We start from the raw sequence: 14904 nt of genomic DNA, 5'->3' as shown, positions 1-14904 counted from the left end.
ACTTCGTCTTCAACTACAGAGCTGCAAGAGCCCCTCACGCTCTCTTCCAATATGCCTCCTGCATGCTTACTTCTGTACTTGTGCTCTGTGCTTAGAAAGTTTGAAAGTATTACATAATAGGCATTATATGTTCATATGAAATATCCTACAACACTGATAATGCATCTCAACTATGAATCAGATTGGTGATAAGGCAGTGGGTGTTAAATACATACAACTGTTTTCATGCTGGATGCTCTGAATTGCCCATAAGTTTGTTTGTAAATATGGATGTCATTAATTCTAATTTTTGCTTTGGTCTTGGTGTCTTTATTCAGTTTCACTTGTGTAACAGAGATTATATTGTATTTAAAATTCATTTACTAAGTTTGCATCTGTTTGAAATTATCATTTGCTTTATAGAATACGGAATAGGGAACTGTACAGATAGAACTCACAATTCAATTTAAATCCTAATATGTTTACATGTTTATATTCTAATATGTTTGAGTACTAACTCTAACTTCTGTGCATAAAGGAAAGCTCTGTGAAGCACACTTGTTTCACCTTATATGGTGTTGAGTTTCCAAGTTACCACAAATGAGGTGCTTAAAAGCTAGATGACTTGTATGTGCTTTGAAGCACCCATGCATACAATTATCTACTGTGTGTAGACTAAAGTGGAACCTGGTAGCCCATTGTAACTGTTAGTTGATATTGATCTTCCTTCTGCAGGATGGGGATGGTGGACACTCTGAAGTTAATCTACAGGGAGAATGGCATCACGCGGGGCCTGTACCGAGGCATGAGCATCAACTACATGCGTGCCATCCCCATGGTGGCCGTGTCCTTCTCCACCTACGAAGTGACCAAGCAGCTGCTGGGCCTTGACACTGGGCTCAGCATAAAGGCAGGATAACGCTTGCTGACCATAACGGGACTTGTGGCAGAGACGTGTCAGCCAATGTGTAAAATGCAAAGGGGAAGTTTTCATGAATATTTATGGTTATTTTTGTAAATGTGTGTTATGCTGTGTTAGAGAGTTTAGAGAGCCATTTGTAAAGTCCATTTGTAATCCAATTTAAAATTTGCAAAGCACATGGTCTTCATTGACGAGTGCCAAGGTGCATGAAGGTCCTTCATTGCCAATCGTTATAACTGCTACTTACTGCAGGAACTATATTTCCTGAATTTCCCATTACTATATCTCCACACGAACACAGCGTGTCATGAAACACACGAGAAATTAATCCAGACAAGGAAAGGTTTTGCCAGCGCCAGGAATCAAACCCACAACCAGCGAGATGGGAAACCACTCCTTAACCAGTCGCCCAAAGAGGTACCCCTCTTGCAGAGTGAGTTATGGGAGGCTCGGCCACCAGGAGGGACTTGGCATTACAGAGCCTCACCTCACTCTGTGGCCTTTTGAATGAATTGGTATTTTATTACGGTTGGACCATGAATGGGAAGTGAGCCACTCAAGTCACTGAGACAACATGGGAATTCATCCTAATATAGTTTTTGTTCATTGTCTTTTATCCCTGTAACTTTTCATCTTGTATGTTACCAGAGTAAAGGAATTGTAGTAACACTATATTCATATTTTCAACTGTTTACAATTTTAAAGAATATTTTTAGCAAAACTTTCTGAAGTAGTGTTGGATGCTTATGTGTGTATTGTTGTGACTTACAATTCATCTTTTTTTTTCACAGGTACTTTTGATCCGTTTCAAAAGATAGATTGTAGCTAATTTTTAAAAGGACCTTGATATAAATGATTGAAGTTTCGTGTTGATGACCACCGCATCTCATTTTTTAGGTGCTTTGGTGGTTTTCCTCGTCTGTGTGGAGACTGGTGAAATTTTACTGTGATGCCTTTCTCAACTCAAGTTACCCTTAGTTGTCCACTTGTTTGAAGTCACAATCAAAGTTAGAGTTAATGGATAGTCAGAGCTCATGAAAAATAGTCAGCTATTGACAGAACTCATATGCAGAACTCCCATTGACCACTTCTGTGACGTAACCACTTAACTGTCATCTCCCCAAACATGGAGAAGGATTGCCTTCAATGTATTCATAACCATGTCAAGGAGTCTCATAGCATAGCAGTTCCACACATTGGGTGGTTTTCATTATGTACTGTCAAATGATCTTCTTTGGGTAGTCACCATATAAATTTCTTTTAGTACTATTTTTTTTAATACAGATAGTAAGAAAATGTTATTAGACTTTTTGATGATAGAGCTAGTGATTAAATTCCCATCACAATGCTGTGGACGACTGATGTGATGCCATTACACCTATAGTTCAGGTTTATCCAGAGAATTATTAAAGTTTAAATTTTGCATGAAAGGATCAATTTCACATAGTTGCGAAAGTTTACGTAGTTATAAGGAGAATGGAGAAGTGCAGAGTAACTCAAATACTTTTTTTTTTTTTTTTTTTTAGATAATTAGATAATGATAACACAGGGCATTCAGATACCCTAGGACCAAAACATTTAGAGGCATTGGCATATGTGTGTTACAACTGAGAAGGTTTGAATTATTTCTTCACTTCTCAGCCTGAAAATTAATTGATCATGTCATGTTGACCAAAAATTACCTTCTGTAATACTGATCATGATATTTTCTGTGGCAAAAAAAACATTAATTTATGCAACAGGTAATTTATTTTTGTACAGAGTTTTAATTGGTTGAGGTACTTAAATAGTGCTTGTTACATCAACTCTTGTGGGTTGTGCTTATAGTTGGCTGCATAACAACTACTGATATGTAAAAGAATTCAGGGATGTGCATGGATTGTTCTGAGATTAAGCTCTTTATGTACATAGTTTTATTTGTTTATCTATTGATTTATGTATTTTTTGTTTGATAATATTTAGCATGCACAAAATAATTGGTAATGTTAGTATTCATAAAGTCACATATTGGAAAAATAGAGTATCAGTTATTGTATTTTAGTTGTTTCTGGTATCAGTTTTGATAAAATAAGTTTTCATGTCCAAATCCCTTTAGAGCTTCCTGGAGAAGAATTCTTTTTATCAAAGCTTTGGCTGTTCTTTTGAAGTATATTGTCCTCATCTCAAACTTTTTAAAGTTTTTACTCTTAAATTATAGATTGTTTTCCTGTTACATTTACCTTTTTTTTGTGTGTCCTTTTCAACTGACTCCATGACAGCATAGGTATGTTAGTCGTGAACAGGTGTTATATTTATCAACGACTTTTTATTATGTTGGCTCATTTCTTGAGGGCATGTTTTGTTTGATTCATTCATTAAGAAAAACTTCAGTAAATAAATAAAGTCAAGGTAATTTTTAAAAAAATCATATATAAAGAGAATTAGTTAGTGTGTGAAGTTTTATTTATTTTTTCTTTCTGTACTTGTTTGCATCCTATAAAGGGACATCCATGTGGCAGGCCTGGATGGGTGCTCCATTTTGCTCATTTTCATATAACTGGTTTACTTGCTCACAAGATATTATAGGAGGGTCTGGCCACGGGAGAGTGACCACTTGAGCATGTCAGGTGAACTCAAGAATGAGACCTGTTATCAGTGGATTTTTTTAATACTGGTCAGTCAGTCCTCTGGCCCCCATGCAACACATGCATTGATTCACAAATCAAAGTTAGTTTTCACTGCATTTAATTTTTATAGGTTGCACAAACTGACATTACAATAACCAATTAATACTTAAATGTATGTATCTATATTGGCAAGTTAACTTGCATTTAAGTAGACTGTAATAACAAACTGTATAATAGAAAATGAGGATCCATGATATTTCTTCAATCCATATAACTGTTGTTATATGCTAAGATTATAAATACAGCATACTCTGGCTGACTCATTCTGTTATTGAGTGTGAGTGTTTGAGTGAAGCTTGTCACAATACATTTTCACTGGGCTGGAGTTGCCTCCTGGTGAGGTTTTGGCTGCAGCTGTACAGCCTCTCATCCTTCTCACCTCCATCGTGCAGAAGTGGGGCTGCTTTGCCTTGTGGCACTCTGTCATCCTGGAAACATGTTGTAGAATGTGGACCATTATTTGTTGATGTTGGTTGACAGTGTGTAGTTTTATATTTTCTTACAAACTCTCATATCATAATACTGTTTCAAATTCTAAGTATAAGTGAGGAAGTTTATCCTTTCTTCAAACTTTGCCCTCAGCACATTCTAAGTTCTCATTGTCTTCCATAAGCCGTTCAAAATGATCACACTTGTTTCAACAGCTATTGGCTAGGATGTAGACACTGCAAGTTCTTAGATCTGAATAAATGTAGAAATATCTATGTATTGATATCATGGCAGCCATGCATGATGTGTTTACATATATTTATTTATTTATTTGAATTATGCATAGGATCTATTTTTGTATTTGTATAGATTCCATAATATTATGATCTTGTATTTCCCTCTACTCTTTTGTGTGGTTCTCAGTCTCATGCCTCGCCCCCATCTCATCCTCCATCTCACACCTGTACATTGGCACGCCAGGCATGGCTTCATTTCATCTTGACCAAACGTCCAGTTACTCACATACACGCTTCATGTTTATTAGTGTGCGTGAATGTTCATATCTTTGTGAATTTGTTGAAGTGTGTCATATGTTGTTAACCATTTTGTTTGATCATAATTTTCTTTTTACAATGAACCTGTTATTTATGTTATATACAAGGTAGAGTTTTTTGGCAATGCATTGTGATCAAAGTAGGTCAGTGTTATAGTGTCGAGTCCAGATATTCCCTAAGTAATCTTTGTTTAAAGCACATGTAATGAGGTTACCGGTCGTGACGATGAGAAACACGTTGATATCCATGTGCAATAAATTTGACCTCATCATAGACGTTGTTTCTTCTGCAAATCCTCGAGTGTTTGACATGTATTATGGTAATATTAACTGAAGCCGTGCATAATGTATATCTGACAGTCATAGGAAGCTGCAGGGGATGAAGTTTAGTTAGAATCGTTTGTTATATTTATTAATTATTTCATCTGTTGTTAAAATGAGTTGTTACCATAAACTCCTCCCTTCTCCTTTGTTGTTTACTTGCAACAATAAACTATCAATCAATCAACCAAACAACTATACTACTGGTACTGCATACCAACACTTTCTTCCAACATAAGTTTGGTAGTATACAAAAAGGGCTTGAAAAATACGCCTGATGCATAAATATATATAAAGAATGCTTTAGCCAATAAAACAATTCTATTGTTATCCCGTTAGGCAGGAGTCAGCAGCTGTCGTCTGTCAGTCGCCGCGGCAACAACAACACAACAGTCACGTGGACTTCTGGACGGGGATGTGTGACGCTGTGTTCAAAGGCTACCTCCCCGACCTTAAACTGTCCCGTCAGTGTGGCTCATTGGTCTGGCTCGTGGCCCAGCAGCGTGCAGCCATGGGAAGGACGTTCTGCCTGTGCGGGTGCTTCTTCACGAACAACTACTTCATCAGGGAGTACGAGATGCACGTCAGGTTCCTCAGTGGCGAACAATTTCTGCGGGACTACAAGCAGGTGAGTGGCGGGGCGGGGCGGCATGGTGTATTACAGTGAGGACAGTATGAAGCCATTGAAAAGCAAGGTGTGGGAATGGACAGAAGAGAGGACCGAGAGGAGGAGGACCTACGAAGCGATACAGGTCAAAAGTAAAAGAAGGTGAGGGGGCTGGGCAGCCGGGCAAGTATATAGGTAGCACTTTGGGCACATACATTGCTGTATTGTTTGCTGTCACAAGTCTCATGTTTATTAGGTTAATTTCTTAGAATATAGTCTAGGAGGGATATATTTAGGGATTTATTTAGGTTCACTTGTCACCACAACACACCAACACTAACAATTACACTTGATTCACTTCCCTCCCCTGCACACTCGGCTCCCCCGTCCCCCCAACAGCCAACAAATATGCGTGCTATGCACCATACGGGTGCCCTGCGCATTATTATCCAGATCCAGATCCAGGTTGTAAATTTTTTTGTCAGTGGGAGACAGGTCACATATGGTTAGGTTAGATATAGTTAAGTTAGGTCAGGTTGGGTTAGATTAGGTTAAATTTAGTTTGCTTAGATTTAATTACGTACGATAAATACCTGATACGTATATCGTTTGCACTGCTCCATTGGTTGTTGTCACTGGCTGGCAGTCGGTGGCCTGATGGGCAAACTTCTGAAACTTTACTGACATTATTTGGAAAATATATGGCCTTGTTCTTAGTATTTATATTCTTTTGTTATAAACCAAATAATTAGTCAGTGTACCCTCATTAGATAAACTGGTGTATAAAGTCAATAAAATCTGGCGAGTAAATCATGGAGCTTGGGCAAGGTACCAGAATGTGCTGCCCATCCTACATCCTACATGCTTAATTCATAGATTAAGAAATATCCCTAACTTTCAAAACCCACACATTGGCACATTTTGTCTTTTACCTCCATATGTGTCAAGCATCAAAGGTTACAGTTTATTTTATGAATATATTAAAATTTTCCTTGAGTTTCACCATTACCACCAAGTAATAATTTTGTTTGTTACTGATGAATTTAAACTTACTTTTCCTCTACCACCAGAACCTGTTGTCCAGGAGTTGCTACAGACCAGAGAGACTCATTCCTCAGGTGGGTACTCACACACACACACACACACACACACACACACACACACACACACATTTTATACTTAAAGAGTGCAGAAATGAGCTAGTTGGCCCGACATATGACATCATTAGGTGCTCATTTACAACGGACACAGTGCCTAGGGAGTGGAAGAAGGCAGAAGTGGTACCTATATACAAAAGTGGAAAAAGGAAGAACTCCTAAATAACAGACCGGTGTCTGACCAGTGTAGTATGCAAAATATGTGAGAAATTAATAAAAGAACAATGGATGAGATTTCTAGAACATAATCTAATCACAAACAATCAATACGGGTTTAGGAAAGGCCGCTCATGTGTGACAAACTTGCTGAGCTTTTACTCAAGAGTGACGGACAAATTACAGGAAAGAGACGGATGGGTGGATTGCATTTACCTAGACTTAATGAAGGCATTTGACAAAGTTCCACATTCAAGACTGCTGTGGAAACTAGAAAATAAAGGAGGATTGAGAGGGAAAATGAAGTGCTGGATGGAAAGCTATTTAAGAGGAAGAGAGATGAGAACCGTGGTTAAGGACACTAGATTGGAATGGAGAGCGGTGGAAAGTGGAGTGCCCCAGGGGTCGGTTTTAGCACCAGTACTCTTCCTAGTCTATATTAATGATATGCCAGAGGGAATAAACAGCTACATGAGCCTGTTTGCGGATGATGCTAAACTGCAAAGACATATAAGAAACAGTGAAGACTGCAAGGAGCTGCAAGAAGACCTAAACAAGATTTGGAAATGGAGTCAGAAATGGGAGATGAAATTCAACGTGAAGAAATGTCATGTTATGGAAATGGGAAAAAGTGTAGAAAGACCAAAATGGACACAAAATGGGAGATGGTGAAATATTAAAGAAAGTAAATGAAGAGAGAGACCTGGGAGTAATAATGCAAGATTATATGCAACCAGGAAGCCATATAAATCGGATCTTCGGTGATACATATAACATGGTGAGAAATATAGGCATAGCATTCCACTACATGGACAAAGAAATGATGAAAAAATTAATAACTACTATGATCAGACCTAAGCTAGAATACACGGAAACAGTGTGGTCTCCACATATGAAGAAACACATACAAAAACTAGAAAGAATACAGAGGATGGCAACAAAAATGGTTCCAGAACTGAAGAGACTGACATATGAAGAGAGACTAAAGGAAATGGACTTGCCAACACTAGAACAAAGAAGAGAAAGAGGAGACCTAATACAAATATATAGGCTATTGAGTAAAATGGAAGAAGTAGATAACAAGAAATTGCTACTAAGAGAGGAACCTTCCAGCAGGAATACTAGAGGACATAGTAAAAAGTTGAGGAAGGGAAGATGCTCAAGAGACATAAAGAAATATAGCTCCTCACAAAGAAATATAGAGGTTTGGAACAGACTAAGTGAAGAAATAATATCAGTGAAGAGTGTGCAGAGCTTTAAGGAAAAGTTGGATAATTATAGATACGGAGACGGGACCACACGAGTGTAAGCCCAGGCCCTGTAAAATTACAACTAGGTAAATACACACACACACACACACACCTGTTCCGTAACCTCTCCAGCACTATTTCAAAGAGATAAGTCTTTGCATTGTTGCTGTCATCTAATTCTAAGTTATGTTTTATCTCTGATACATTTATGTTAATTTTAAATATTTGCAATTAATTGATAGATATCATCTCTTCCCATTTAATTTTGTACTAAACATGTATAATATTTTATGATTTTTTTTTTTTAGCTTAGCAAGTCTTTCCAAGCAAATTAATGCAGTCCAAATGTAATTTAGTCAGTGAGGGTTTTGCCCCTTCATCCCATATGTTATAACTCAATAGAGAAGCATTAGCTTTACCCATCTGAGTTAAATGCTAATTGTTTGCACTTTTGTCCCCCGAAACACATAACAAATATGAACTGTATTGATCCCTATAGTTAGAAGAGGAGCAGAACCGCCGCAAGTGTCTTGAGAAGGAGACCAGCAAGCGACGCAAGCTGGTGCTGGAGCAGTACAAGCCACGACACCCTCACCTGTACACTCTACAGGTGGGTGATTCAGTGTGTGGCGAGGGACTATAACCCCCTGAGAGAAGCAAAACTTTTGTCCCACTTAAGGTTATAGTAATGATGATGTGGGGGGCTGGATTTCAAAGAGAAGAGGTGGCATTAGGGATATTGAACATTAAAATGGTAGATAGTGATAATGAGAATCAGAGTCACTAAATCTTTATGTGTTTCACTTACATTACATTTGATCTATACTCTGGTTATACCATCTTGTTCACAACTCTTCTTTATATAGAATGTAATGGTTTATATCAGCATTGACTCAATATTTGCTACAAATATCAGTTATGTGTAAAAATGATATCAACATTTCAGACCCATTTTTTCATTTATACTCATCATTACAGTATTAATTTACTTTTTGTTTTACAGAGTTGTGAAAAGCATATTTAGCATCTATAATTACTGCTGTGTTTAATGGTGATATGTAAAATTGTCTATCTTGTATAAGATGTGAGCCAAGGTAAATAATGTAACCACTTAGGTTGGTATTGTCAGATGCTCCCGCCCCTCACACACACTATTTCCAAAGGCCAAAAAGGAGGTCAATCGAGTTCTAATGAGTGTTCCTTTAGGTTCACGGTACAGAAGAAGGCTCAGACTACCACCAGGGTCACAAAAGTACCCCTGAAAATGCCCTAAACTCCCACAAAAGACTAGTAAATTACGTGTTCTTGGGCGCAGAAATGTTTAAAAATATGGCCCTTAGGGCCCTCATAAGACTAGAACTGGCACTGGTGGGAAAGTTGATGATGTTAGAGTAGTGATCATTGTGGTGATGTGGCTATTGATGGTAAATATTTCATTAACAGGAATGATTTTCATAAAGGTGGATGTTAAGAGCAACAATAGTAGTAATGATAACTACAAAACTGTTTCTCTCTGTGACAGCAATCCTTCCTGGACAGCAAGTTTTTGGAGCTGGTGCAGACAGCCCAGCAGGACCAGCAGACCCCCGAGGGCCTCACACTACTGACAGACCACCAGCAGCGCATCTACTCCTTCCCAGTCTTCACCAAGGAGTTCTGTAAAGAGTTAGTGGAGGAGTTAATGCATTATGAAAAGTCACCCCTCGTCAAGAGTCGGCCAAACACCATGAATCAGTATGGGGTGAGTATTGCACTGTTTGTTATTGCTGGATGTACATACTTTCAGGTGTTCTTATCCATACAAGGAGGCTGACAATGAATAATATTATTGGTGGCCTTGCCTGATATAATACATGTGCTATGTATACATTTCATTCATGGACCTATACATTTTGAAGTACATAGGTAATATATATAATTATAAAGAGGTATTATATAAAAGTGAAGCTGACTAAGATGTCAGTGGCAATGGCAGTGTTGTATTCATAATGAGTTAGTCTGAGACTGGGAGTTCAGTTCTTCTCAAGCTACAGTTATTCTTTTTATTGTGTTTAGTTTTTATAGGCTTTTCCTGGACATTTTGTCCTTCCTGTGTGGGAAACAATATTTTAATGTCGGCTATGATGATGTGACCGCAGATCAAGTTGGAGGAGCTCGGCTTCACTGACTTTGTGAGCAGCCTGCGAGAGGAGTACCTGAGCCCCATCGCACGCCTCCTCTTCCCAGACTGGGGCGGCGATGCCCTTGACTCCCACAAGGCCTTTGTGGTCACCTACAGAGATGGGGAAGATATTGACCTGAGCTACCATCATGACAATGCTGAGGTAAGTTTCTGGAAATGCTTTATTTTTTATCAATTTCATATTTTTTTATTTTTCTAACAATTTGGATGATGTATATTGCAGACTATTAAAATTATTTTGAGTGTATGATATTCACTGCAATAAAATGGATAATCAAATTTACATTACTACTAGGCTATACTAATTAATTTTCTTTTATTGTTTTCATCCCATCAGGTCACCCTAAATGTAGCTCTGAATGATGAGTACACTGAGGGCGATCTTTACTTTGGCCCGATGAGGACAGAGCAGTCGTCACGGAGGACCGGGTACTCCCATCAGCTGGGCCGAGGGGTGCTGCACCGGGGACAGCAATACCACGGAGCGCTGCCTATAATGAGCGGTGTTAGGTGGGTGGAAGTGAAGGGATCTTTATTACTCAATCACACACACAAACACAATGTACATTTGTTTTCCATAAGTCATTCACTCTAATATAGAACCTCTCTTCTGTAGACACAACCTCATCATCTGGATGCGGTCGTCTGAGGTGAGGAACATGCTGTGCCCCATGTGTGACCAGCCACCCTCCATGGTGCCAGTGCAGGAAGGCTTCGGGGATGGGTTCACAGTGTCTCAGGAGGATGTGTGTTCCCTCAACTGAGTGCCACACAGGAGAAAGTCATCTGAGGAGTGCCTCCTGCAATGTTCCTAAAGCACATGTGATATATTGGTAAGGAAGTCCAACCTTAACTTGTGATACGTTATTTTTGAAGAAATTTGTTGTGCTTGTCTTCAAATTGGTGCAGACAGTTGCGTTCAAAGAATATCAGACACATTAGTGTTGTATATGAAAACTTCTTGTCTTTTATGAGTGGCCATGAAGAGGGAATAAAATAAAGCATATACTAGTTATCAATAAAGAGATTCCAAAAGCAGGCAAATGCAGAAGTTTTAGAGTTTGTACTGTTTGTATTACTTTATATCAGTGACAACTAAATGGAATAATCTGTACTAAATGAGATATGGATATTTGTTAATGCATAAGAGGTTATATCCTGTACACGTGTGGGTCATGATATCCCTTGTAGGCAACTGTACACTAGTTTCAAGTAGGAAGTAGTTACCCTGAGCATGAAATAAAAAAAAAATAGTACTGTAGTGTAGCATATATTTTAGTCTATTAAGAAGTAAGAGGAAGGGAAGAGGCTGTGAACATTTGGGGTGGCTGTGTAATGTGGTGGGATGTGAACCCTCCACAAAGTAGGCAGTGAGCTACAGCAAAAAGAGTACATATATATATTTGTTTACCAAAGTTCTAGGCAGAGTCAGAGCCATAAAATAGAAGAGTTTGGCCAGCTTTATCACAGGTGGCAAGTTGTTACTGAAAGACCCGTGTGAAATTCAGATTGATCCCTCTCTCCCCTCCCTTCTTCCTCTTCCCTTCCCATTCCCATATCTTCTCCCCTATGCTCTCCTTTTCTCTTCTCCCCTCTCCTCCCTTCTTCTTCTTCCCTTCCCATTCCCAAATCTTCTCCCCTCACCTCTCCTTTTCTCTTCTCCCCTCTCCTCTCCTTTTCTCTCTTCTCCCCTCTCCTCCCTTCTTCTTCCCTTCCCATTCCCATATCTTCTCCCTTCTGGTCTCCTTTTCTCTTCTCCCCTCTCCTCTCCTTTTCTCTTCTCCCCTCTCCTCCCTTCTTCTTCTTCCCTTCCCATTCCCATATCTTCTCCCCTCTCCTCTCCTTTTCTCTTCTCCCCTCTCCTCCCTTCTTCTTCTTCCCTTCCCATTCCCATATCTTCTCCCCTCTCCTCTCCTTTTCTCTTCTCCCCTCTCCTCTCCTTTTCTCTCTTCTCCCCTCTCCTCTTCCTCCTCCTCCTCCTACACCTACACTTGACTAAGCTAACCTAACCTAACAACCTATCCTATCCTATCCTAACCTAACGCTGATAGAATAGTTTTTTTTTTTTTGTGTGTGTGTGTGTGTTCTCTAGGTATTGCCAGGATCTTGAAGGAGTATCTAGAGCACACAAAAAAAACATAATTATATCATCATCAATTTGAATTTCATGTGGCTCTTGGCAACATGACTCCTGTGATGAAGTTGGGCAAACTCTCCTATTTTATGTCTCTGAGCAAAGGATGGCTGTGCATACGCTTGGCTGTGGGTGTGTAATGTGGCGGGGATAGGAGCCCTTCACAAGCCTTCCCTGCCACCTTTCTGACGGTGCACTCATGCCAGAAAACACTTGCCGTGATAATTATAGTCGTAGATTAGATCAGTATATTTTCTGAAGCGTCTGATGGTTCACTATTTTTCTTCTGTGATGCTTCATACAAACGTCAGTGTCCTTGTTGGTATGCTTAAGGTCTGCCAGTACCTTAGCATTGTTGAGTTGAATTGGGAGAGTTTAGATATGGTGTTAATGTTATTTCTGCTTGTTTATCTTTATTTGAATATATATACATCAAATAGTTCTAAGATGTTGAGAAAATCCAATATAGAATCATCAGGATATGTTATTGACAGTGTTATCAGTGAAGTGGTAATTGAATGGTCTAGAGTATTTATGAAAATTTGCTCATAACATTTCACTCAGTACGTATATCTGGGTAAAAACTGATCTAGAATACTGAACTGCATCGTCAACTCAGTAAAAGTCGCTGAAAAACGAAGGAATGGTTGTATCTCTAAAGTTACACATCACTGGTAATTTTCAGCGCTCCTTTGCTTTCTGCTCATATCTAATACTTCTTGGGAACTCCTTACATAATGTTACCTGAAAAAACAGATTCAGCTTGTCATTTTTCCTTGTGCGAATGCCCCACCAACTCCTCCGCCTGCTCTCACTTGAGGAGCCGTGACCCTCCGTGGATGAATAAAGCCAATCAGGCAAGTGACCACTAGCACTCGAGGATTTGCCAGAGTTTAGCGTACTGTCGTTTTCTCTCTGTGGTATGTGATGGTGACTTGTTAGAATTTTTTTTACTTGATGTGAAAAACTGCACACCTTTGCCCCTTATGCTTTTCTTTGAAGTATTTGGTATATCCTATAGTAAGATACACATTATGATAACCACCATTCAAAGTCAGTTATGTTACTACATTACTGTTTGCACATACTCAAGCTGTCAAATTTTTTTCATGATCAATCTATATTCTGCTGATTACTTCCCAGAATGGGCGAAGTTTTGCCATATCTTGCACACTTTACAACTTGAACTCTATAAGGAGTCCATAATATATCACTTGCATATCGCATTAGTATCTGGAGCACTGCTGTGTCAGTAATGTAATAAGACTTAGTTTCTGTGCCATTGAGTGATTTTAAGCTCTTTGTATTGTAGAAAGAAACATTTTGCAGTACATAAATATTTGTTTCTTAAATTCCTCTATTTTCATCACAGAATAGTGTTTTTTTTCCCATTTCTGCTTATGGTGCCAAAAGACTTTCTTGGTGGGGCATGATGATCGACCCCAGCCTGTTATGGTGCAGGCAAGCATTTATAGTGGCACAATCTTGCTCTTGCCACTTCACTCGCTACTCATATTTGGGCAAAAATTTCCTTCGAACCTGAACTGCATCATCAGATCATAAAAAGTAGCTGAAAAACTAGCAAATGGTCACATGAGTTTACAATATTAAAATCTGAAACAAAGGCAGTATAAAGTTAAATTATGAAACAATAATTTATTTTGACTATTTCACTAATGTAGGTCTGCTCAGAAATGAAGTACAAACTGGATGGATACGCTCAGAATGGCGAGCATAGCCTGTCTCTGCTCTTGGGATATGGAAAAGGACAAGGTGATGGGTGCGTTCAATTAAATTATCCTCTTTATGCCCTGCTGTGTTTCTGGAAGAGAATGACAAGAATGATGATGCTGGTGATGATGAGGAGGAGGATATAAGATTAGAAGCAAGCAAGTCCTATTTTTGTGTTCTTTGGCAACTTTAAATTTTCATGGCGTGAGTCAGTTGCTGGTTACGTGTGTGTGTGTGTGTGTGTGCGTGCGTGTGTGTGTGTGTGGCGTAATGATATTTGTATTATTCATTTCCTGTTTTAAAGGTGATAAGATTGGACTTTATGGCTGATTCTCAAATATTCTCCTCGTATTAAGATATTTGCCACATGCATGAAAAGTGAGACAGCCAGCCTCGTAAACCCGTGTTCAGAGAGCCTAAAGGTATAAGAGACATGCAAGGGAAGATACGTTGGACTCTATGTATATATTTTTTCCTGTTCTACTTTGCTTAACCTCTACCCGTAACGCGCCGACGAAGTGCTTTATCAGATAAGGATATCCGTTAGGTCAGTGTGCCACGCAAGAGAGGCGATGGTTATCTCACACTGCACGCGTATCCTGGTTGATTGATTGGTTGTTTATAATTGCAGGTATACAACAAAGGAGAAGGGAGTCCTGTAGCCTATATTTTTTTTTCTTAAATCCCCCAAAATAAGGACTCCCATTTTCCTTCTCTCCAATCAGTCTAATATCTCTTCCCTTTATTTATTTCTTCTTACATACCTTCCTTCCCATCCTCTGTGGCATAGGGGTTTCGTAACTACAATATCGGCTTG

The 14904-nt window shown here is 39.0% G+C and overlaps 2 protein-coding genes across 2 annotated transcripts in view; both read left to right on the top strand.

Annotated features, from left to right (window-relative positions):
- Positions 1-4823, top strand: part of LOC127007704 (solute carrier family 25 member 16-like) — a 34155-nt gene extending 29332 nt beyond the window's left edge. Inside the window, exon 7 of the mRNA XM_050878936.1 lies at positions 715-4823. Coding sequence (XP_050734893.1) covers positions 715-898 — 184 coding nt within the window. The 3' untranslated portion in view covers positions 899-4823. The remainder of the gene's footprint in view (positions 1-714) is intronic.
- A 400-nt stretch (positions 4824-5223) lies between these two features.
- Positions 5224-13113, top strand: LOC127007703 (2-oxoglutarate and iron-dependent oxygenase domain-containing protein 2-like). The gene is made up of 7 exons (XM_050878935.1): positions 5224-5498; positions 6548-6595; positions 8540-8650; positions 9563-9781; positions 10179-10364; positions 10560-10732; positions 10839-13113. Exons 1-7 carry the CDS (start codon positions 5286-5288, stop codon positions 10984-10986), a joined length of 1098 nt encoding a protein of 365 aa, XP_050734892.1. The 5' UTR covers positions 5224-5285; the 3' UTR covers positions 10987-13113.
- Positions 13114-14904: the final 1791 nt, after the last annotated feature.

Source organism: Eriocheir sinensis, chromosome 36 (genome assembly GCF_024679095.1).
Source record: "Eriocheir sinensis breed Jianghai 21 chromosome 36, ASM2467909v1, whole genome shotgun sequence".
NCBI classification, from domain to species: domain Eukaryota; kingdom Metazoa; phylum Arthropoda; class Malacostraca; order Decapoda; family Varunidae; genus Eriocheir; species Eriocheir sinensis.
Note: the sequence above shows the minus strand (reverse complement) of the source record. Positions and strands in the feature narration are given on the sequence as shown.

Bases quoted from the DNA above. Each gene is read 5' to 3' on its own strand.
- LOC127007703 (XM_050878935.1), top strand. From the start codon at position 5,286: ATGTGTGACGCTGTGTTCAAAGGCTACCTCCCCGACCTTAAACTGTCC. The intron at 9,782-10,178 runs GTGAGTATTGCA...ATGTGACCGCAG, and splicing joins ACACCATGAATCAGTATGGG to ATCAAGTTGGAGGAGCTCGG. The intron at 10,733-10,838 runs GTGGGTGGAAGT...TCTCTTCTGTAG, and splicing joins CCTATAATGAGCGGTGTTAG to ACACAACCTCATCATCTGGA.